The 24,917-nt window shown below is 43.0% G+C and overlaps 1 protein-coding gene across 3 annotated transcripts in view; it reads right to left on the bottom strand.

Moving 5' to 3' along the window:
- Positions 1–5,609: 5,609 nt before the first annotated feature.
- Positions 5,610–24,917, bottom strand: part of LOC147640369 (uncharacterized) — a 41,810-nt gene continuing 22,502 nt past the window's right edge. For all 3 annotated transcript variants that reach the window (XM_086779859.1, XM_086779864.1, XM_086779869.1), the window contains 3 exons: positions 21,437–21,530; positions 21,250–21,319; positions 5,610–6,744 (listed from right to left, as the gene is read on the bottom strand). In XM_086779859.1, the coding sequence (XP_086635985.1) occupies positions 5,870–6,744; positions 21,250–21,319; positions 21,437–21,530 (1,039 nt within the window). In that variant the 3' untranslated portion in view covers positions 5,610–5,869. The remainder of the gene's footprint in view (positions 6,745–21,249; positions 21,320–21,436; positions 21,531–24,917) is intronic.

The following is a 24,917-nucleotide window of genomic DNA, read 5'->3' as shown; positions in this document are numbered from 1 at the left end:
AGATCATCTAGATGATTTCTTTTTAGTCTTCATTAATGATATTATGTTTTACTCCAAGAATATTGTTGATCATGATGAGAAGCATGTGCATAAAGTCTCAAAAACCCTCAGAAAGGTTAAACTTTTCACTAAAAAGAGTAAGTTTTCCTTCTTTACTGACTAGATTGAATATTTAGGATTCATATGGTATATCAGCTGATTTCGCTAAGGTGCAAGAACATTATCGACGAACGACTGGCTAGAACCAAAGATGGGAAAAGAAGTCAGAGGATTCTTGGGTTTGATAGGGTGGTATCAAATTTTTAATCCCTGATATGCCAAGATTGCTTCTCCATTGATAGCACTTCTCAAGAAGGATATTTCATTCCGATGGTCTACGATGTGCCAGAGTGATTTTGATAAGCTGAAGGTGGCTTTAGTGACTAATATGGTGCTAAAGTTGCCAAAATTTGGGAATCCCTTTGAAGTCATCACTGATGCTATGCGCTATTGGAGGAATCTTAATATGCAAGAACTAACTTAAAGAACTCATGAAAGAAACTATGACATCCATCTAGAGTCGCTTGCGGTAGTGCGCACACCATAAAGCTTTGGTGTCACTATCTTATCAGACAAATTCACATTGATCACAGATCATAAGAGCTTAAGATGTATTTTCACTCAAAATGATCTTAACATGAGATAGAGAAGGTGGATGCAAACGCTTCAAGAGTTTGATTTTAAAATCAAGTATAGATCGGGAAAAGAGAATTTGTTTGCTAATACACTTACCTACAAGGCTCCTTACTCTAAATAATAGTAATTTTAAATCCTTTACCCATCGAGATGATCAAGAAGAAGATTAGATCATAGGCCCAAGAAATTACAACATGTTCGTCAATGCTTAGTCCTACCAGAAGATAAAGGCCGAAAAGGATAAAAATGCCACGAAAGTTGCATGCTTTAGATATTCCATAGATGAAATGGGAATGTATAAGCATGGATTCATTACTTGATTGTCTTTGGTTAATGCAGGATATGATTCCATCTTAGTTGTGGTAGATCGTTTGACAAAGGTAACTCATTTGATTCTAGTAAAAAAACACCTACACTGCTCTTTGATGTTGCTAAACTCTTTCTGAAGGAAATAATCAGACTTCATGGATTGCCTGAAGGAATTGTGAGTAATCGAGATGCGAAGTTCATGTCCCACTTTTGCATTGTATTCATAAAAGTTGTGGGGACCTCTCTAGATCTTAATACTGCCTACTACTGCCTACTACTAGCATCCAGAAACTAATTATCACATAAAGTGGGTAAACAAGGCGAAATCAAAGATATTCTTTGAGCATTACGTGGACGAGAATCCAAAAGATGGATGAAGTATCTACAATTGGTAGAATTTGCTTATAAAACATTTCACCATCGAACCATTGGGGTGAGTCCATTTAAGGCACTTTATGAACAAGAGTGTGTAACACCATTGAACTGGTCTGACCCACATTGATTAGAGTGGAAGTGTCAGGAAACGTTAGATGAAATGGATCATGAGATGTGGTCGATAAAGAAGGAAAGCTACTCTCAGGAGGAGCGACATGTGTATACGTTAACTGCAGGTAGAGAGACATGTAATTCTTACCCTAAGATATTGGATAGAGCAGGGATTAAAAAGTTCATGTGAACTTTTCCATAATCTTATAAATTGGTCTTAAGTTTTAATTCTCTCTCTAGGAATTAAGTGACGAAATTAAAGATCATGTGTGTATGAATACCTCTCGATTTAGGTTTAATCCCTATAATTAGAAAACAAGAGTAAGTATAGTTTATTTAGAAAAGGTGATCCCTAAGATGTCCATTAATAAGAATTAATAAAGATTAATGTATCTTCTAGATGCGTAGTAGAATTTTTTGGCCCTAAAAAGAGATGTATGCCTCAAAGATATTCTGCAAACCCTAAATGATCCTTATAAGGGTTCTCAATTTGTGATCCAAAACCCTAAGAAGCTTTAGGATAGATGAGGCTATACCTTAAAGAACCTTAAATTGCTAAAGACTTTAGTTTAAGACCTCTAGAGAACTTATGCTAGAGAACTACGATACGATAAAGAATTGGCAAAATTGGAATGAATCCCAAGGCTTGAATCAACCCGAGAATTTTGTAATGACCTTGCCAGGCAATGCGGTTGGAGGATTTTTGGAGAGCTGTGATGTCTCATCGAGCTTACGATGATGGCTTACACTGCTTCACATGTGAATATTGTATATAATATTTGGAATCTTGCTGATGTTTGTGGAAGGCTATGAAGGTACCATACAAGTTTGTGGATTATTGTGTGGGTGTCATCCGCAAGATGCATCACACGAAGATGGTCATCCAAGACCCGATCGAACATGGGTGCTCTCCTAGCACAATTAGTTTAAGGATAGGAAGCAACTCCGCAATGAAATAAGCATGGTAGTTCTTGGTGACTAAGTATGTGCACTTGTACTAGACATATGTCGCTCCTGACATCATTACCTTGAGTGTTCGTGCTTCTTCGATAGAGGTGATGACCAATAGAAGCGGCTCCTAAGATTATTTGGCACTTGTGTTGAGGTGGATGTGAGACATTATAGGGCTCCTCCGGTCATCATGCATCACACGAAGGCAGTGGTCGGAGACCTTGACCCCTCTCGACCAAACATGGGTGTGCTCCTAGCATGATTAGTGCAAGGATAGGAAGCAACTACGTAGTGAAATGGACAAGGTAGTGTTGAGTGGCTAAGTATGGACATGGTACTAGACATACGTCACTCCTGCTCTGATGCCGGTACCTGGAGTGTTCGTGTATCTTCGAGATAGGTGACGACCAGTATAAGTGACTCCTAGGATTATTTTGTACTTGTGTTGAGGTGGATGTGAGACTCTCCCAGTCATCATGCATCACACGAAGGTAGTCGTCGAAGACCTTAACCCCTCTCGACCAAACATGGGTATGCACCTGGCATAATTAGTGCAAGGATAGGAAGTGACTCTGCAATGAGACAGACAGGATAGTCCCTAGTGGCTAAGTATGTACCTTGGTACTAGACATATGTCGCTCTTGACGCCCATACTTGGAGTGTTTGGCTTCTTGGATAGGTGACGACCAATAGAAGTGACCCCTAGGATTATTTGGCACTTGTGTTGAGGTGGATAAGAGACATTATATGGCTCCTTCAGTTATCACAGGATCAAAGGATCACGGTTGTGGTGCGAGGAGATTATGATGAGGTGACACTTATGTGTTACTTGGATATTTGTTATGTGATGTGTGACATGCACATCTCATATATACATGATTTGAGAAAGAACAGTATAATTTATGATTTCTTTTGAAAGGACTGTTTTACAAAGAAGTGTGTGCGAACTCTTATTTAAAAGTGGTGTGTGTGCGTAAAGTGGTAATTTTTAATTATGGGTGTGGTAGTTCACACCGGCTCCATGGGTCAACTGGTGGGACCCATGGGATTGGACAAGGTTGGCTGAGCCTATGGATTTGGTTGAAGTAGAAAAAAAGATTAAACAGTAGAAAATGGGCGATCTGGTAGACTCGAGACAAACGAAACAAGACTCAAATTTGTGTGAAACAAGATTGTGTGAGATGACATTTTTTTCCCATATTAATCAATTACTGGGTACGGTAGGACCTTTTTGACGTTTTTTTGCATGTGCTTTTATACTAGTAGGGAATCTCTCTCGTCATTTAGAAAAGACCGTACGTGGCCATGGTAGCTTTCTCTTACCAATGAACTACAGCCCTGCACAAGAAAACGTTGTCTTCACCATGGGCTTGCAAAGATTGAAGTGCTCTGCTCCCATAGTTGTTTGCACAAAGGAAACCCCTCTCTCTCTCTCTCTCTCTCTCTCTCTCTCTCTCGTAAAATAGAACCTTGCTCTCTTGTTCACTCTTGAGCTCTAGATGTGTCTGGTGTAGGTCGTTCTTAGGGCACACGACTCTCCGTGTGAAGAAGCACGACACTCTGTCGTGGAGCGGAGCAAGGGGTGGAGGTGGCCAAGGGCAATTTAGGTCACGTGCAAAGGAGGACGGGGTGTCCTTGAGCCCTTGTCACGCGTTGCTAATGACATTTAATGCACCTTCAACTAGTTCTACAGGTATAGTAGATTGCATTGCATTACAATTACTTGAATAAAACAAACTATATTTCATTAGCTCTGAATAAAGTTGGCTGGCTTTGCTTTTGTACCATACACTAGGTTTAGTAAATGAAACATTTGTTAAATGGAAATCGTTCACATCTATCTGGCGGAGACCATCGATTTCCTTTTTAAACCTCATTCTATTTTTATTTTTTTTCCAGAAACTGTGTTTCGTAAACCAAAGTTTACTTCTTGTTTGAGGGAAACATCATGGCATTGTTTCAACTAGACAATTGTACTATATCTCATGTTGATCTCGTCTCTAAATGTTGGCATCACTCCTTTGTATACAATTTGAGCTGTTTTTGGGTTACAGAGAAGAATATATTTAAAGAATTTCCCTTTTCTTCTGTCCCTCTTCTCCTTGTTTCCAATACATTTTGATTGGTTTTAACCACAGACGCTTACTTGAACTCACTAAAATCGTACGACTCTGGGTGAAAAAGATGACAAAATTACAATTGATCTTTTGATTATCATGCTAAACATTATGGCTCACTTGAGCTCACTAGACCTGTATGACTCCAAGATGACAAAATAATTTTGACGTGCTTAGAGTCGCATTACGATTGGAGCACTCCTACACTCCTGTTGACTGCATCCTACGTCAACCAGCTTTAACAGCATGGCTTAAAAACCTTTTGGGTATTGTCTAATTTCTTTACAAGCAATGGATCTTGGACTACAGTAATGAACATTTTTCTATTTTTTTTTCTTTTGGGGAAACAAGTGGTGAGGAGCCACTAGACCTTGCTATGCATTTTTAAAAATAAATAAGCACTCGAAAAGTAAAGGCCCCACCATGAACCTAAAAGTGAGAAAGGGAAACTCTCAAAGGGTTAAAAACTAGTTGAAGGGAAACTCACAAAGGGAAAAGATATAAGGAAGACCATTTTTTGGGTTGCCATTGCCTGTGTTAAGCATGGTTTTATTCTTACGGCTTTTTTTCTTTAAAAAATAATAATTAAAAATAGTGTGAGTCTGTTTTTTAAATGTTGCATGTAGGGCATCACAAGAAGTAAGCTGAGCTTCTAGGCCACAAAGAATTGTTCCTCAAGAACCTTTCACTACATGAATTTGTACGGCGTAAAATTGTAAAGCATGCGCTTACACATAGCAAGTTATCCAGCGGACAATTATAATTCTCTGCGTATTATTATACCTATACGGCATACTATTTCATTAGTACGCATACCATTAAGACTTGTATGGAAAAGGTACAAATAAGGTGCCACGTGGCACCTTGTGATTGATCACGTCAATTACAGTGTCAAATGATTAAACCATATAGCAGTATCAGGACAACAAATAAGGGATGTTTCTTAGCCAAGAATAAAAATAACAAGCAGGCAAAAAAAAAGTTACACAGTTAATCTCAAAATTTTGACTATCACCACTAATCTCTTCAATCCATAAGCACATCCCTTCAACCATGCTTTTGAAAGCTACAGATGGTAAACACTTGCAAAATAGCCACCATCACATAAAACTGGCAGCTTTAGAATTAAGACCGCAAGAACTTACATAAGTATGGCAATGGCCCGACACACATTTACATTCACCCCCAAAAAAAAAAAAAAAAAAAAAAAGTTGTGGCAAGCGAGTATCCTTCACCATGGTGAACAACTGCCATATGATTATGATACATGGATGGCCCCAGGAAGTTCGTGTACATTGCACAGCTATGGAGCCAAAGACAACATCCTGTGCTTACTTCCAATTGATTGTACTTTCTGAATTGATGTTGGCACTGAGGCCAAGGCCTTGTTTCAAGCTGTCATCTTGCAAATGCATTTCCTGTTGTGAAGCAAGTGGACCCAAACTTAACCTGCTACCATGCATGCCCATATGGGAAAGATTACTCCCCACACTTCTTAGGCCCACATTCACCCCGCTTCCACGCCCCATGTTTGCTCCCCCAGAGATGCCTCCCATGCCATTAACATTTCCCCTGACGTTGGTACTGTTTATACCTGACATACTCCTGACAAGGCCAGATGGCATCCCCTCCTCAAGACTTCTGTTCATCCCTATGTTCCCAGTGTTTCTTTGATGGAACACTTGACCAGCGCTGGACTGAGGATTCATCATTCCTTGTAGGAAATGTTGCACTGCACTGTTAGTGTTTTGATCGCTAGATTGGATGTGCTGAAGCCAAGGCTGCTGCAGTGGATTTGTGTTTCTAGAGTTGGATGCAAGGTGGTTCTGGAAAGCAGTGACAGGTGGTTGAGAGTTCGTAGTCAATGTAGACATAGAAGTCTGGTAAGAAGAAAGGGAACTGGTTGGTGAGGCCTGTAAAGAGTTCATTAGAGAACCATCACCAGCAGTTGGAGTCCCAACGAAGGACGGATCAATCTGTGCAGAACTTTGAAGGTAATCAGAGCTCTGTCGAAGCAGCCGTGACTGAAGCAAATTCATATGGTCACTCACTGGCCTGTTTCCCTGATCATTTATATTTGATTGCAAGGGATTGGTGGTTGTGTTCTGTTCAGTCACAAACAGATCCATTCCCATGGAGTCACTCCCCCTGAGATAGCTTGGAACTTCTGCAGATAACCTTCGACAAGGATACTTTGACAGGCTTTCTGAAATATGAAACAATTGTTTAGCTTCACATGCCAGTCACAGACATCACATTGGCCACTTGTAATTAGCTTAAACAGAGGACCAAAAGAGCTAGAATAGCAACCTGCCCCCAAACCATAAAGCTGCATATTATAGGATTTCACTTGGAAAATGTCTTGCACAATGGAAAAAGAACCCAAAAAGGTCAAAAATTGTACACAAATTGTCACATGCACTCACTGCACTTGGAGTGGCACAGTGACATGACAATACCAGAATAGTGTAAGTTTTGGGTTAGTAATGTGGACTCCGCATTTTGTGGGACAGGTTTGAACAGCTCTAGGCAGATCCGGCAGAGAGGGCAGCAGGTCGGGTAGCTGGTCATACAGCGGACCAACCAGGCTGAATAGCAGAAGGGGACAAATTCAGCCCTGAAAAAAGGCCCTTCATCTCCCCACTTCGGTGTCATCTGATCCCCAGTTCAAGGACACGTCAATAGAGCATCACTCAGGTTGTCACACTCAGGCTCTCACGTCCATCCTGCACTTGGATGTCGTGGACATGATTGTACAGGATAAGTGCAAGCCTTGTGGTTAGTCACCTGGTCCCTTGTGAGCCCTCGTCTGGGACATGTCAGCCAGTGTGCCACCACAAGAATGTCAAGGTCATTTGTGCATGCCCCGCACAGGTCAAGTCGTGCTTGTCCCGCACACCGAGTAACCCTCTTAGGCTTGTAGCGGGGTATATTGGCATCAGTCAGAACCATAGGTTTAGGCACAGGAGCCCATGAGACGTGGCGGTTTTGGGGCTATGGGCTGTCCAACCCTTGTGCATGGGAAAGAGGCCCAGAAACTTGAAAGCCATCCATGCCTAGGAGCCCAGCCTAGGTGGCCACATGTGTGAAAACGCAAGAAATATTATATTTCTTGTCCTCTTTGCGAGTCAGCCAGACCATCCAGCCCCTATATAAGGTGCGCCAACCCCTTGTCTTCTGATCTGAGAATCTTGCAAGTATTGACCAAGAGTGAGAGGCCATAAATGCAAGGGAGAAGGTCAAGGCACAGGGGAGATCTCCTGTGTATGCAAACGCAGCCTGTAGAAGGTCATCTGGAGGTTAACGCAAGCTCCATGGTGCTGTTAAGGACCACATCAGGGGGGCGGCCAGTTTCAGCCCCCCTCCACGAGTCCTGCATGCATCACCAAGTCAGTGTGGTGCTGATTTACAGCCCACAGTCAGTCCTCTACACATTCAGCAGTATAAGCAAATTCATGTTTATGGCAGGGGCCCTTCAGAGGGTTTTGGGACCCAAAACAGTAAACTCTCCCACTTCTCTCTTTCATTTGCACATTGCAAACCGTCAAGTTTATGTGCTGAATTATGGTCTAATCAAGTTTACGATTCATCTACAAGTCTTCTGCATACTACACAGGCATCCAGGCTTCCAGCCCGGCATCAAATCTATGAGAGTCAACACTCCACTTCAGTAGGTGAGCCAAGGCATCAACGTTATGCTGCAGACATGTAAAACAAGGGTATTCCTAGAAGCCCGCTCCTACACAATCCCCATTTGGATCAGAAAGGTTCCGTCTTCTATTCAGCCTAGATACACAGGACAGTAACAGCTAGGCAAGCAAAGCATGCTCACTCTTTGATGATTTGGTGTACCCTGCTTTGAAGTTTGGTGCCTAACACAAAGGAACAAAGCAGCTCTTGGTATTCCCACATCACTAGATGGTTTGATTCACATGGATCACATCCCACTCTTGAGTACTGCCTGAATGCCCCTCTTTTACATCTCTCATATCAAGAGGTCACCCACATTATCTGCCTAGAATTTACTCGGCTTCACATGGACAGGCCTGGCTGTCCCCACCAGAAATTTCTACAAAGCTCCAGTGCTATAGAGCACACTTTCGTGGAGCACCAAGGATGGGTTTTTTGTCAGACCCAGTTATCTATATAGACACATGTCCCATGTCACGAGCATTGCCATTGATCAGTTGAGGGTGTCTTCCCATCCCATTTAGATAGAGCCAGGGAGAGCAAAGGACATACCACAAGGACATAACATGGGAAGAGCTAATATGCAGATTGTGCATAAGCAGGGAGATAAGAGAGCGATGAGCACTACCTGTTGAGATGCCCAGTCTACTACCAGCCTGCTACCTGATGATTTGGTTGGGTACTAACGGATTAGGGCAGGAATTTACAATGTAGAATGAAACAAGAATTTGCTATCATGTGGCGAGCTCTCCTGCAACTGGATATGTACATAGAGTCAATATCCACCTCCAGTAATACGCTCCTGATCTGAAGCTGATGAGAAGAGGGCCTGGGCCTTTGGGGGTGGGGGCATCTTGCCCTTTGGAGGATTCATGCCTTCTCTCTGAAGATTCTGCGTGTGCACGGGGCCAGCACGTCTTGTTGTCGGGGCATACTCTCCCAAGGAGATGATGAAGTGCCTCTCTTATGATCTATCTGTCCTCTCTGATGTCGTCTGGACTGAGCATCAGTCATGGCAGTCCGGGTGGTATCCTGCCTCCCTGCATGTAGCCTTACTAAATCTTCTCTCTGTCTAAGAAGTATACTCCCAAGTATTGCTGATCTCTGTAATGCATCACACGTGACAAGGAGCCACTCCCCTCTCTTAAGAGACAGTGAAACCTCCCTCGTATCTTGGGTTATTATGAGACAGTTGTGCGGATGCATCACTGAAGGTCTAGCTTGGACGAGGAGAGCAAACATGCTCATGCCATGCACATGGCAAGTACATAGGTTGGCGTGCAGGCTTTGGTGGTATGGGGCGCCGGAGTTACATGGGCCTATGGGATTGTGCAAGAGCCCTAGCCTTGGCTTGGGGAAGATTCGTGGATGCCAGTCGTGGTTGGGAGGTGAGCTGGCTGTCACTTATATAGTGATAACTAGTTACTACACCAAAATAGCTAACCTACTATAAACAGCCATTAAGCCTGTTTTATCAATCCAAGAACCCTAGCCAAGTATCTACCTCCTATCCCTAATCTTGGGATCCCCTAAACCCAATGGATTAGATTCCTAATCCATTGTGTCCAAGTACATAACATACTTCTCATCTTCAAGCATTTACTATTCAAGGAAGCGCTTACTCAAACTAGTTGCTGACTCCCAAGTTGAGTACTCCTCTGTCCTATGTTTCCACTTGATCTTAATATTCACGGACCTAAGTTGCCTTTCCTTGAAATCTATCACACTATCGGGTTCATGTGGAACATTGGACAAGTCCTCTACCTCCTCGCATCTCTTTCAGTTGATTGACATGAAAGACTAGATGAACTTTCACATTCGTAGGCAACTTTAGTCTATAAGTAACCTCATCAATCTTTTTCGAGATCTTGTATGGTCCGCAATACCTAGGGGATAACTTCTCAACCTTCCCCATACGTAACTCTTGGGCACTCTCAAACAAACTAACATTCCCTCAAAAAACTTCCTCAGACTATAACTAGTAGCCGCATGCTTAGCACTATTATAGGAAAACCTAGCCATCGGGATGTACTTCCCCAATCTGATGGTCTCTTGGAGACATATGCACCAAGCATATCCTCCAAAACGTGATTCACCCTCTCTGTGTGCCCTTCCAACTGAGGATGATCAGAGGAGCACATACTCAACATAGTCTCCATCTCTGGAAACTAGCTACCATAAGTGTCCACAAACCTTGGAGTCCCTATCATTGACTATGTCAAAAGGCAATCCATACAACTCAAAAGTTGCTCAACAAATTGTTGCGCCAATTCAATTGCCTTCACTATCACTATTATAGGTTAAAAAATTGTGCTAACTTTGTCACTCTGTCTACCACCACCCAAATAGCATCATCTATCTTCATCACTCTATCTACCACCACCCAGATAGCATCATGTCCTATGCTAGTCTGTGACAAACCCACAATGAAGTCCATGAAAATACTCTCCCATTTATCTCCTAGGATTTCTCAAGGATGTAACATACCTCAAGCCCTAAGACATTCCTCAGCTTTATTCACTTGGCATTGACAACACTTTGCTACATAGTCTTGAACATATGCCTTCATTATCAGTAAAACGTCTATTTTACCAAGTCATAGGTCCGTTGTACCCCTGGATGACGCATTGTAGGAGCATCATGGCATTCATCCAGGATCTTTTTCCTAATCTTGATGTTATCCAGTACGTAAACCTTCTCTTTCTGGAAAGGAAAATCCATTCTGAATAAGGGACTGACCACCTGCTACACTCAGAGATGGTATGACTCCTGAGAATCTTGGTCTAAATCTATGGAGCAACTTGGTTGAAACTACTACCAATTCCAACCAAAATGATTGTCAATCTCACATAGCCCTCTTAGAAAGTCATAAGGGTCAACCCCAATCTTGATGAAGCTCAAAGAGTTCACCTCCCCAATTCTACTCGACATCTACCACTCGATTTGCATATCAAAGTCTTGCATCAACTCACCCCACCATGCCTTCCTCCTCCTCAAGTGAGGCCTCAACTCAGGTCTATCACAAATATATTGCATACAACTCTTTGTCTTAAATGTGTCATCCGACCCACATATCGTCAAAGCTTGTTGCTTTCAATGCTAAAGGTCAGCTATCCACGAACAATGTTGTGCCTGTCGCGAAACCATAGCATATATCTCAACCACAAATGATCTGCTAAGATCCGGCGAGACCAATACAAGTGCTTCCCTCCCTTTAAGCTTGAGAGCTCCGAAAGCCTCATCAAGCTTCTCGTTCTCCAAGAAATCGAGCTATTGGACTTACATCCTATTGCTCGAAGGAGGTTTGTGAACAGTACAGTTAACTATGAATAATCCCTCACCGACTTCTTCAGAAAGACAATGAATCCCAAAAGCGCCTAAAGTTGCCTCACGGTCTGAGAAACTAGCCAATCAAATACTTTTGTATCCGCTCAAGATTTGTTCTCATTCCACCTTGAGAAACCTGATGTCCTAGGCATATGAGTTTTTGTTTGACAAACTCACAGTTCGTATACTTGCATGCCTCAATATATGGAGATGTTCCACGTACTCCTCCAAAGTGCGATTGTACATCGGGATATTATATAGAAACACTACCACAAAATACCCTAAATAATCTCTAAAGAGATCATTCACCATTTGTTGAAAATTAGCAAGAGCATTCGTGAGCCCAAAAGGGTAATACAAGGAACTTGTAATGGCTGTACCGCATGGTGCGGAATCCTGTTTAAACATCTTCCTTGGACCTGAGCTATACCTATTTGGTGATAACCACTATGAAGGTCAATGTTCATAAAATAGGCAGCTCTCTACAACCTATCAATCAAATCATCCACTCAGGAAAGGGGATATCTATTCTTGATCGTTACTTTATTCAACGTAGATAGGTGTCAATCATTGCCAAGCTTTTAAACTTCCGTATAATGTCATACTATTGGGAGATCCAATTGGGAGAGACACATCTCCATGTTTTGGTTCCTCAAGCACTGTGGACGGCTCCTCCCCCAACCTTCCCTCACATTCAAGCTTGAAGCTCCATAGTTTGTAAGTTTTTTTTTAAAACCGTATTTTATCGTACAATATCCCAAAAATTCATGTACCGTATCGTACCGTACGGTATCGTATTTTCGTAACATGACAACTATGATGAAACCAACACCCATACTCTCATGAGAGGCCTGACTGATACGGAGGCTTGACCATACATACTTGAACCTACATCAGTCTACTCAAAATCACCCCCCCCCCCACCCCCCCCGATCTAAACAGGGGTAGAGAATAATAATCACACACAAGATGGGAAACACATTTACAAACACATAAATAGGAACAATCGAGTATCGGGGACAACCCGTGCAGCAAACCCTTAATGACACTTAAGGAGAAGGGTTTAGAAGGCCCAGTCATAATCTATCTCATTAAGAAAGATTACTTATCACTGCAAGAGCTTTTTCTTCAGTTACTGAAGTTTCTCATGCGTCTTCAAAATCTTCTTCGTCTTCTTCTGCAACAAGATTGTTGTGGTCCTTGGACTCCTCCTTGGCAATCTCCTTGAAGCACGTCCTCATTGTGACTGAGATTTTTGCAAGTGGAGCACATAAGGGTTTTTCCGGTTCTTCCCTTGCCTAAGTCTTCCCGTAGAAAGCTCTATCGGAGTTGAGTTCCCCTATTAGATCCTTATGACACCGATCTTCGTCGTTAAGGATAGCTAACATCTCATCATACTCCTAGGGTCTCTGCAAATCTGTTAATCTCTTCAAGACTAGTAAGCAAAACTATTTTCATGTCGTCATCAGCTGGTGGAGCCTTTAAAGGAGTAAGTCGTTGAATGATTAAGTCTAATGTGTGTAATATTCTTGGAGAGATTCGGATCTTTTCACTTTTGTAACATACAACTTCAATTTTAAGAGAACCTTGGAATTGTTAATTTTGTTTTCAAAAAGATTGTCTAACTTATCCCATACCGCTTTTGCCGGCTTATCCATGTCAAGATTTAGATATGGATGAGGTGTTGGCGAGACCAAGACCGATGTGTGCCAATGCCTTGTCATTTTGATCATTCCAAGCTTGAACTTGAAGAGATGTTGCCATGCCTTCCGGTTTTTCATCACTACCTTTTACTATGTTCCAAACACTGTCATGCAAAAGCACCAGCCGAATCTGTCTACCAAGTCGGGAAGTTGCTGTTAGAAGTCATCTCCTCTCCAGTTTTATACACCAGGGCCTTTGTTGTGGGTGTGCCCGCCCTTATCAGGTGTTTTATCATTTTTCCTCACTCCCCGTATTTTTCCCCTATTTTTCCCATTTTTCTAGTGGTTGGGAGGGTTGCCAGAGGATGCCAGGAGCACTCCAGTGCTGGCCGACTGCATACACATGAGTCGTGGGCTACTGGACTGCTGGCCGACTGCAATTTCTCAGTCGTGGGCACTTTTCTGCTGGCCGACTGCATTTATGCAGTCGTGGACATTTTTCAGCTGGCGTGGGCAATTCCTATGCTGGCCGACTGCTCTCCCAGGGGCATATATATAGGCCCCCAGCCCCATACTACTATTTGTATCATATTCGGGATCTTCTTGTGTATATCAGAGCAGAGTTACACGCTTACATCTCTCTTTCTCGTGTGCTGTTTTTCTGCCTGCGTTTTTGCTCTCGTGTTCCCAGATTTGGTCATCATCTCCGCTGCGTATTCTGACAGTTGCTTCCTGAGAACTTCTCAAACACAATTATAGTTCTTGGAAGATCCAATCATCCATGATTGCATGTGTAGCTTCTAATGTCAGCTCCGCAAGTGATCAGCTGACTTAAACTTGGAATGGCTTTCAGCTAGCAGAGACAAGTGAGAAGCAGGAAGCACGACTTCAACATGAACATGAGCTGCATGTGAAGGTCATGCTATAGGGTGCGCGAACCACTGATGTATGCAATGTACACAACCTGTAACATTTCAATTCCAGACTCCAGAGACAGCTTTCCAACCTCCTTTTACACTTCCATGTAGATTTTCCACGCGTGGGTTTGCAGCCGTTTGCCCTCTGGAGCCCACTGCATCTTTGGTTGTATCCCTCGAAAACTGCTACGCTCGTAATCACCCAACCAATGCACGGGTGCAATACAACAATCACCCATATATGCTGTTGTTAGCTCGTAATAATCACCCAACCAATGCGCTTAATTTCTCAGCACCGAGCACTATTTTTTTTCTGCAGAGATGTACTACACAATCCAAGAGATGAGAAAGGCTGCTACAAATGACATTGCGACCCAAAGCAAAGCAAGGCGACAAATGCATGTAGGTAGAACCACATCAGCAAAAGTAGGGTGTGCCACAACAGTTGATAAAGCTCTGATACCATGTTGAGACTAGAAGGTGCTTCAATGAGTAAGAGAGATGGAGGGGAGAAAGCAAGAAAGAAAGATATATTAAGCGTCTACTACAGACCCAATGGGCCTATGAGACCACAGTGCTACAATAATGTCCATGGCATATCTCATCATGGAATGGAAAATAAAACAGAAAGAAAACATAAACATAGCTATCTCACTAGGGTGATACAAAACTGTCCATGGAAACTCATCATGGAATACTAAGAACATAGAAACATGAGAGCAACATCAGCTCCGAGTAGATGGTATACCACTCTCCAAAATATCAAGCATGGGGCTAATGAGTATGGCCGAGAGGTCTCCCTCAGCTATGTCACGTGGAAAGGTAGCTCAATGGCGGTGGAGCATGTCCTGGATCTAGAGCTGATGAGGTGATCATGGCTGACCGGGGGGGGGGGGGGGGGTCGGTCCAAGGTAACTCCTCTCGTGTGAGGTAGGTCCGGAGCAGCTTGTGGAGGGTCCACAAGATCCACTATATCAATGTCCTCCACCTCTCCTGGGTCCAAAAGAAACTCGTGATGGTTGGCTAGTGAGGGAGGGGGTGGGGTGACTAGGGCCGAAGCTCTCTCAAGAAGGTGTCCCTGTGTCTGCGGAGCTCAAGCACGAAGAGGCCTAGGCAACACTGGTCCTGGAAGTCAATGATCCTAGAGAGTAGACCAAATCCCTCACGAAATAGACAATGAAACCTCCCGCGGATTTCATAGTATACTGGGCAGCAGCATATGTAATGCTCCTCCGTCTCAACCTGTGTGTGGCATAATTGGCAGATCCTCTCCTCTCTGGGTCTCCGTATGAGCTTCCCGACTCTGAAGATGCGCTCAGCTCTACCTCTCTCCACTCTCAGGCAATGGGATGAAACCCGCATCTAGCCAATCGCAATCCGCATGCATGGGACATGTGAACACTCAAGTAGCTCGGCTGCTAGATGAATCCATCCTCAGTGAGTGTGAGGAAGTGATCTCTGTAGAAGTGCATCTTCGTGGGGAGCTCCGAAGGTGTGATCCATGTGCAACGGGTGTAGAGGCTCAGAAGATCTAACCGGATAACCCGGTTGGTATCCTCGTGAGACAATCGGAGAAAAGGGGAGTCCAAACTGTACTGAAGGGGGGGTAGGTGGTCCAAGCAGAGCCTATATACTAAGAACCAAGTGGAAACTAGTGCATACCATACTCCATAGTGGCCCTCAAGTGCTAGTTGTCTTGATGACTCCAGGGCAAGCCTCCGGTACTTATGGGGATCCATGTGATTGATGCGATGGAGGTATGTGACTGTCTAGAAGAGTGCATCCACTGCCATCGAGGCTGCAGCAAACTCTGCCTGGATAATCTAGTGTGGGACTAATGGTTTGTTGCGCATAATACGGGAGAACATCATGACCTGGGGCCTCTCAACTCGCTGCCAATCCTCATCGGATAAATCTGGCTCCCATAAGGCTGCTCCATACATCAAGGCTGGTGTGAGTCGTGACAAGGGTGTCAAAAAGCGAGCCCTTCGTCTTGGGCTCTTGGAAATGTGCTTGGAAGCATTGATGTCAAGTAATGCTCAAGGCTGCATATCCCCGTGTCACTCTGGCATGTGCTACGGGAACCATGATGAAGTGTGGGCCACTGAAAGTGACACCAAGGTAGACATAGGATGAGACGATCTCCACAAGAACCCCTCTATATGTCAAGCTCAATCTAGATGTGAAGGGGTGAGATTGAAGACCATTACCTTGGTTTTACCAAGGTTAACAGAGAGGTCCCGCTGAGTGCAAAAGTCATGTAAGGCATCCAACTATCTCTGAAGCCCCTCGACTGAGTCTGACAGGAGGATGTTGTCATCTGCATAAAGTAGTATGGGAATCAATATGCCTACCAGTGTGGGACTAGCCCCGCTTAATCCATCAATGAAGCTTGAGATCTCATCAATGTAGAGGCCAAAAAGAGTAGGTGATAGAGGGCAACCCTATTTCACCCCAATAGTGCTGGAAATCTCCTGTGATGTACCTCCTGGGTCTCTCACTCGTCCGGTGACAGACTCATAGAGGGCGATGATGCTCCAACCCATGTCAAATAGGACTCCTATCTCCTGTAGACGATGTAGGAGGCGGGCTCGGGATACAGTATCAAAAGCTTTGCAGAAATCCACAAAGCGACAGTAAATCCTCTGATGTCGTGCTCTACCCTCCTCAATGATCGCACGGAGGGTGGTCAAGGGTAGAGTAGCTCCTCCGAAAGCCAGCCTGTACTGAGGCTCTGCATCCCTGGCTCTCTACAAATGAGCTTAGCTCTGCCTCTAGCACTAATCCATAGAGTTGGCCAATGTGTGGCCAATCATGATCGTCCTATAATTATTAGGATCAAGTGGATCTCCGGCTTTGAGGATGGGGATGATGGTGTTGGTGGACCAAGAGGGTGGAAATCCTTCACAAAGGGCTCTATTGAACATGTAGGCTAGTAGGGACGCCAGGGTATCATCGGCATGTGAGATGTACTCGGCAGTGAGTCCCTCGTGATCCTGGGCTCACCCATTGCATAGTCTACCAATGGCCTTGAGGACCATGCTCTTTGTGATAAAGGTGAAGGTGGTGGGACGGGGATATGGTGGGGGGGGGGGGTGGCTGATGGGGTATATGATAGAGGGAGCGTGATTTGCCCAATCCGTACCTCATGCTTAAGACGGGAGCATGTGGCCCAGCAGTCGTCATCATACCAACAGTTCTGGGACATGGAACCGCAAGGTGGCTTGGCGATAGACCCCCGCGTGAAGATGAAAGAAGCGGTGGCAGATGTGTGGAGTATGGTGGTGAGTTGTGATGTGAGGGTGGATAGGGGGACAGTAGGTTCCACATCCTAGAGTTGGTGGTAGATGTGGTTGGAGTAAACAAGGTCAAGCTCGTGATCAAAAAGGACTTGATTGTAATGTGTGTGTGTGATAGAGAGAGAGAGAGAGTGATAGCAAGAGACTGTGATTGCTCGAATGCTTTGGCATAATACTCTAGTTTTCTTGATTTTTTTTTAAAGTTGCGAGTGCATGCTTTTTTATAGGCCTTTCAAAGCCTTATCTATTGACTCAATAATCTCTAGGATAATATCTACAGTGATGTCATGGGTGGCATCATCAAGGTGAAATCATGCATGATAGCATAGGCCAATGTCATCAAGGATGACATTATGCTAACATCATCATGAATGACATCACTATTGATATCATCATGGATGATGTCAACATACACACACAACTAAGAGGTTGCTCTCACTCTTTTTTTTTGTAAAAACCATGCTTCTATTAATAGTGACTTCTGTACAATATAGGAAATGGACTCAAGGCAAGTCCATCTTCAGAGAACTTCAGAAGCAGTGGAAAAACACCTCGAACTGACTAAAAACCATGTCCTCCAACAATAAGCAGTCGTGGAGGGATTGTCGCAAATTCATCTTAAAGTAGCATATGCCTGTAGAGGCGTGTGCCCAAACAATGAACATAGCATTGTTTCTCGTCTTCCATATTGTCCATAAATCCCAATATCTAGTCCATAGGAAAAAGACATCAAAATCAGGAGACTTGGGCACACGAGTCCCAAATATCCAAAAATGCTTGCCATATCACTTGCCAAGGAAGCGACCTAAGATATCATCAACCAATCTTCATAGAAACTCTGGTCTTCAAACAATGCCATAACAGATGTGGAAAAGTTTCAGACCGGGCTCCACATCTGTAGTAGAGGTTGCTGAGGGCTCCAACTATCAGTCTTTTAGCAAGCATCTCCGCAACAGGGAGGACATCCACCAAACAGTGCCAAAGCAACAATCTTTGCTTTAAAGGCAAAAATGCAAGGGGATTACATTTGGATAAGATAATTGCAACTAGCATGTATAATCATTTGCTGCCACCACCTTGGATGGACATGGTCTGAGAGCGAAGCTCATCCAAATACATCCTTGCCTAGGAGTGAAAAAACCTTCTCCAAAAGTTTTGCACTTCATCCTTGGAATCATCCAACACCTACTCTGAAGCTTGGGCCCTTGTAGATTCCACATCAGGAATACTAGGTGCTCGAGGTGCCAACTCCATATGTCGAGATGTCAGATATAGCCTCCATTTCAGCCGCATGTGTGTCCATGGATGCCTTCATGCTGAGAAGCAAATTAGTGAGTTGTGTCCATGTATGCCTTCATGCTGAGAAGCAAATTAGTGAGTTGTGAATCCATCACAAATATCAAGTGATCAACATTGTGCAAAGAGGTAAGGGTTTGGTGGGGCGGGGACGCACAATACACCCCAATTAAGTTATTAACCCACATGCAATGAAGAGAACCCAAATATTCACTTTCCCAAAACTCAAACTTATGCACTCATGGAATCTAAGTGCTCTACCCTATCATAGCAATCAACGCACACGAGCTCTAATATCAACTGTAGAACACTTGTGCCTTAGGCTTTGATACCAACTGTAGAACACTTGTGCCTATGTGCTAGGGTTTTCAAGAGATAGAAAGAAGAGTGCAGTGGAATTACACATACAGCACACACAAGAGTTTTAAACTACTCCTCTGTAATATGTACAAGAAAAAGAGAATGCAATTGAAATTCAAGTACAAGATGGGACTGAGAATGAATACATCAAATCGGTAGCCCTGTGACCTATTGTACACTCCTGGCTCGCAGTTCGCCAACACAGAAATGCTATGTGAAGTCCAACACCAAGGAAAGCAAATGAATATGACGATTTGGTTGCCCACTATACACACACACACACACACACACACACACACACACACACATATATATATATATATACACACACATATATATATATATAGTGCACTAATGCTCCTAGTCGGCCAGTAGTATTGTTGTCCGCCACCTATATATATATATATATATATACACTAATGCTCCTGGTCGGCCAGTAGTATTGTTGCCACCTATACCCACCTACCACATCACCATTGCCATGTCATCATTGCCACGCGGCAATGCCACATGTCACCTGTGTTATCCAACTCTAGCCGTCGGCTGCTATCTGATGTCCGGTTGTGCCTTGCATACTGGTAAGTGTAACCAAGAAAAAAACACATAAAAAACAATGCTTCTTTCTATCTCTCCCTCACAATGACATGCATACCTTAACGCCAACAAATCCTTGTAGATATGAACTTCAACAAAGCAATTCGTTTTAGGGAAAGAGAACGCTAAAAGAAATACTTGGAATCCCGACATCTATGCCTAAACACACATACCTTCGTCAGCCTTTATATTAGCGTTGCTCTCATATCAACTGTAAAGTCTCCTCCACAAGGTCTTCCCTAACCACAGCTGAAAACATGGATGTACTTGCCATGTGCATGGCATGAGCATGTCTGCTCTCTTTGTCCAAGGCTCAAGCCAAGACCTTCAGTGGTGAATCCACACAATTGTGTCTCATTATAAACCAGGCTATCACTTATCTAGTGATAACTACGCCATAAATAGCTAACCTGTTATAAATAGCCATTAGGCCTGTTTTATCAATCCAAGAACCCTAGCCAAGTATCTCCGTGCTAATCCCTAATCCCGGGGTCCCCTAAGCCCGTTGGATTAGATCCCTAATCCATAGATTAGTGTCCAGGTACATAACATGCATGCAAGGTCCACTCACTATGTGGGCCTTGTTTTAGACTACAATCTTTCTTTCTCTCCCCCCTCTCTTCTCTTTGGTTGATACACCAAAGCACTACTCATATGCCTTAACAGTAGTATCAGAGCTTCCACATGTGACATGTGGTAGTATCATAACAGAGTAGGCCATGTTGCATCTGACACAAATCAACCCAAAGTACTCAGTTACCTACACAACAACTTCTCAACGAGCACAACCACACTTATAAACACCAATGCACCATGGGCTTGATGTGCAATCACCATGATAGAGACCAAATAACACACAATTCTTGTTAGTTCAGCCTACACACACATCAGACAGTTGTGTCAACAGATTATGGAGGGGTTTCTCAAGTTGCCAGATATGGTTCGACAGTCTGCAGCCAACAACATTTAGCAGCTATGGTCCCTTACTTTGTTCACATGCTCAATCATTGAGAAAACACACCCCCCCACCCCTCCCCTTTCAAGCTTGACTTAGGTCAATCATGAAACTAGAATAGCCACACACAAACAAGTGTGCACGGGGTGTGTGCACAGTGCACACGTGTAACACACACATTTTTTGTATCATTATAAACCATACTTGGTCTCCAGAGGACTGTAATATTTTCATCTCATCTAAGCTTTTCTCTTCTTCATTTGAATATCTAGGTTTAAGGACCTTCATAAAGAAGATGACCGAAAATTGGTAGTGATGAAGATACTTGTCAGTTGATAATTGGCAGTTATGCAGATACTTGGCAGTTCAGCCTTTTTTCTTCAGTTCCTTTCTTGTTGTTTAATACCATTTTGAGCTTTATGTAACATTCTGACATTAAACATAAGGTCCTAGAGGACAAGGACACGAGATATGCTTAGCAATGCACCATGCCCAATATATCAATGAAGGCTGATTGATGGGTGTCCAGAAATCGTATTCCTAAAGTTATTACATGTCACCAAAAATTACAAAGTTAATCATTTCATACCACAAATGTACAAAAGCAAAAGGATGTGCAAGGGTAGGTACCAATGGGGCCAAAGTTGTTCTCTCGACTAAAGTCTATTAGATCTTTCATGCTGTTCACGACTTCAGCTATCTGCACATCATCGAGTTGTTATAAGATTCTTCGCAAACAAGTTGAAATCTTGTTGAAATAGAAAGTTAATTACACTTGGTTAATGCTACTAATGTATATGAAACCCGCAAAACTTACCTGTATGCAACGAACAAATCTTTTGGTAAAACCAAGCTCATTCACACAAGGTGGCTCCAAACTCTTGGTCAATTGGCGTGCACTTGAAACAAACCTACAAACACACACGTGTTTCACAATATGATCTAACAAGCTAGCAAAAACTCCAATCAACATTGATCGGTGGATCCAAATTTTTATCACCTTAAGAAATAGAAAGACCATACACTCACCGGAGAAAAAATGCAAAGACAATGGTTTTATAAAAGAAGTGTAAATAAACCATTACAAACTTTCACTCCACTCTAAAGAAAGGATCTTTGTTTCAACCATTAGGCACACATGTTCCTGACTTCATATGTTTTGTGCGCCATAAACTAAGCATGTAAAATATGCAAACTTTTCAAACTTCAAACTATCGTAAAATTTTAAGTTTCTAAGTACAAGTCCCTACGCATCTTATAAGAAACAATGAGCAGTTAAGTCCCTGGAGATAATATAGTCGAATTCAAGCCTCAGTCTTCTCTAACTTAATTCTATTGAGTGCAAACAAATGTGTTTGGGTGGTTGCTAAACTTTCAAGGATGAGGATGGGGGTCCATATTTAAACACTTAAAAATTTTGGTTACCACCTTAGCATATTTGGTTGGAATAAGCGGACCATAGTAAAGGGGCTACTTTTTAATGTGTTGTCTTGTGCTTACAGAGGCCTCTCAAAATTGGACTTCAGGCCCGTAAAATCTAACCAAATATGCTCGGATGGTGGCTAAACTTTACACTTGCAAAAAGTTGAGTCACCAACAACCGAGCATATTTGCTTGGAATCTGTGCACAAGGGGAGTACTTTTTATGTGTCTTAGCCTTAGAGAGAACCCTTAAAATCCAACTAAATGTGATTGGATGTTGGCTACACTTTGCAAGAGTGAGGGTGGCGTCCACATGTACATACTTACAAAGTTCAGTTTATCAACCTCACACATTTCATTGAAATATGTTGACCACGGGCAAACTTTTTAATGTATCTTGGCCTTAGAGAGTGTAACTTGGTTGAACACAATGCTAATCAATACACTTAAATACACTAAGATTTGATGGACACTTGCTCAAATACAAGAAGTAAATTACTGAATTGACAAGAGGCACACAATGAGCCGGAACGGCCGACCCCTCCCTCAAATAAAGTATATTAATCTTGGGAGAATCAAGTACATAGTGTCATGGGCATTTCCGACCAAATTTCTATACCAATGCATATGAATATAGTATTGCAAACAAGTGGTTGTCGATGTAGCCTTGCAATCCACACTACCCTCTCAAGTGCCCATGTTCCCTACCATCTGCTCTCTATTGTTCCACCAACACATGGTAGCAACAATCTGCAAGAGAGCACGTAGGACAAGAGAACACCACAAAGGGTATGTGATCTTGTAATCCAGTTCCTCCCTCCTGCTACTTGCTCCCATATTTAAGCATAAAAGCTTACCAATAGCAAGTAGAGTCGATGACAGCAGAAGTCTTTGCAATGGAAATCCTTGGAGTGTTGAGATCTTCGATTTGTCAAGAGGATGAAGGGAACCTTAGGAAAGCTTCCCCTATGGTTCAACTTGAGAAAGGAGGGGCGGAAATTAGGGTTTTTAGCAAAAAAACCAAAAATTACAACAATAAAGAGAGCTATTTTGCTGAATTTCAGTCATTGGGAGTGTGTAGGAGAGTGATTAGCATCCGGAAACACTCTTGGAAGCTTAAGAAACACCTTAGCAAGCTTGGAAATGGAGTTGGGAAGGAGAAAGTGCAGAAAACGCAGCCCAACAGTCCTCATGAAGGAGGCGCCAATCTCTAGAGAGAGGAGGAGCGAGGTGGTGAGTTGTCCAGTGTAGGTGGCAAGCAGGTGCTTTGTGGAGCAAGCTAGAGTGGACACATGGCTGGTTACTCCCCTTGTACAAAGGGGATAAGGTCTGGGCGGTGGACATTGGGTTATGTCCACATCGGGACATCAGTGTGTGTGAACATCGGGCTGGTCATAATTTATAAGTGAGTTTTGGTCGCCCAAAACTTAATGAAGTGTGTACACACTCACTTATAAATTAGTGCTAACTCCTAAGGCTAGGTTTATGACCAATACTTACCACCTGTCACATGCCACATAACCATGTCAGCAAACAGTTTCACACGCACGGTTTGGCGAGCCACGAGCTTACTTTTTAATGTGTCTTTACCTTAGAGAGCCCACTTGAAATTGGACCTCTGTCCCGCACAATCCAACCAAATGTGCTCAGATGGTGACTAAACTTTGTAAGCATATGAGAGTCTAGACTACATATGTTGGTGTTGGACTCACACACTCACACACACAGAAACCTGCACATTAAGGTTAGGTGCAGGAAGAAGAAGCTCATACACAGAAATGAGAGCGAGAGAGTGCCAAAAGTGTGGTAGCCACAAAATGCAAGTCAACCCTTACATGTGTGTCACATCCATAAAATATAAAAGTACAAAACATTATATGTAGAGTGTCCTTTCACACTTGATATCCAAGGGAAAAAACCACATGGAAAAAAGTGCCCTTGGTTAAGCCCTGTTCACACATAGCACTACCATAAGTGAGCATATGCCTACAAATCCCCCCTGTAGTGAAAGCGTGAACCTGTACAAGGTAGCAGATCATTCTCTGTATGAGAGTAAGCCCAAAGCTTTGAAGAAAGCTTCAAACTTTTCTCGAGGTAAAGCCTTTGTGAATAGCTCTGCAACATTATCCTGTGTAGGGCAGTAAGATAAACTGATCTCCCCTCCATGTAACATCTCTCTAACATAATGATAATGAATCTCAATGTGCTTGGTACGTGCATCAAATACGAGATTTCATGCCACGGCCATAGCACTCTGGCTATCAGTGAGAATGGTGGTGGGTATCTACTGACACTCACAAAGATCAGCCAATAATCTCCTCAACCATACACAATCTACTGTAGCTGTGAAGACTGCCCTGACTCAGCCTCACAAGTAGATGTGGCAACACTGGGTTGCCTTTTGCTCAACCAAGATGTGCATGAACTACCCAAAAAAAAAATCCCACTAGTGGATTGCCTGATATCATAATCACCAGCCCAATCTGAATCACTGTATGCATAAAGCTGCAAGCTGCCCCCCTTGGGATAGAACAAACCAAGATCCAGGGTACCGTGAAGATAACAAAAAATGCGTTTGACTGCTTGCCAATGCTTTATGCCTAGGCTGTGCATGAATTTGCTCAACAAAGACACCCCAAAAGACATGTCTGGCCTCGTGCTACATAAGTAAATGAGGCATCCCACTGCCTGGCTGTAAATGCAGGCCTCAAAAGGCTCTCCAATATCATGCATAGTAAGCTGTACACCTGGTTCCTGGAGTAGAAATGGGCTTACATTCATCCATGTGAAACCTTTTTAGCAAACTTTTTATGTACTTAGTTTGCTACATAACAATGCCATCATCTGTATGCATAAACTGTATGCCGAGATAGTAG

Source organism: Cibotium barometz, chromosome 3, assembly GCF_041138505.1.
Source record: "Cibotium barometz isolate CiBa-2024 chromosome 3, ASM4113850v1, whole genome shotgun sequence".
Classification (NCBI taxonomy): domain Eukaryota; kingdom Viridiplantae; phylum Streptophyta; class Polypodiopsida; order Cyatheales; family Cibotiaceae; genus Cibotium; species Cibotium barometz.
This window is presented reverse-complemented; position numbering and strand designations above follow the sequence as displayed.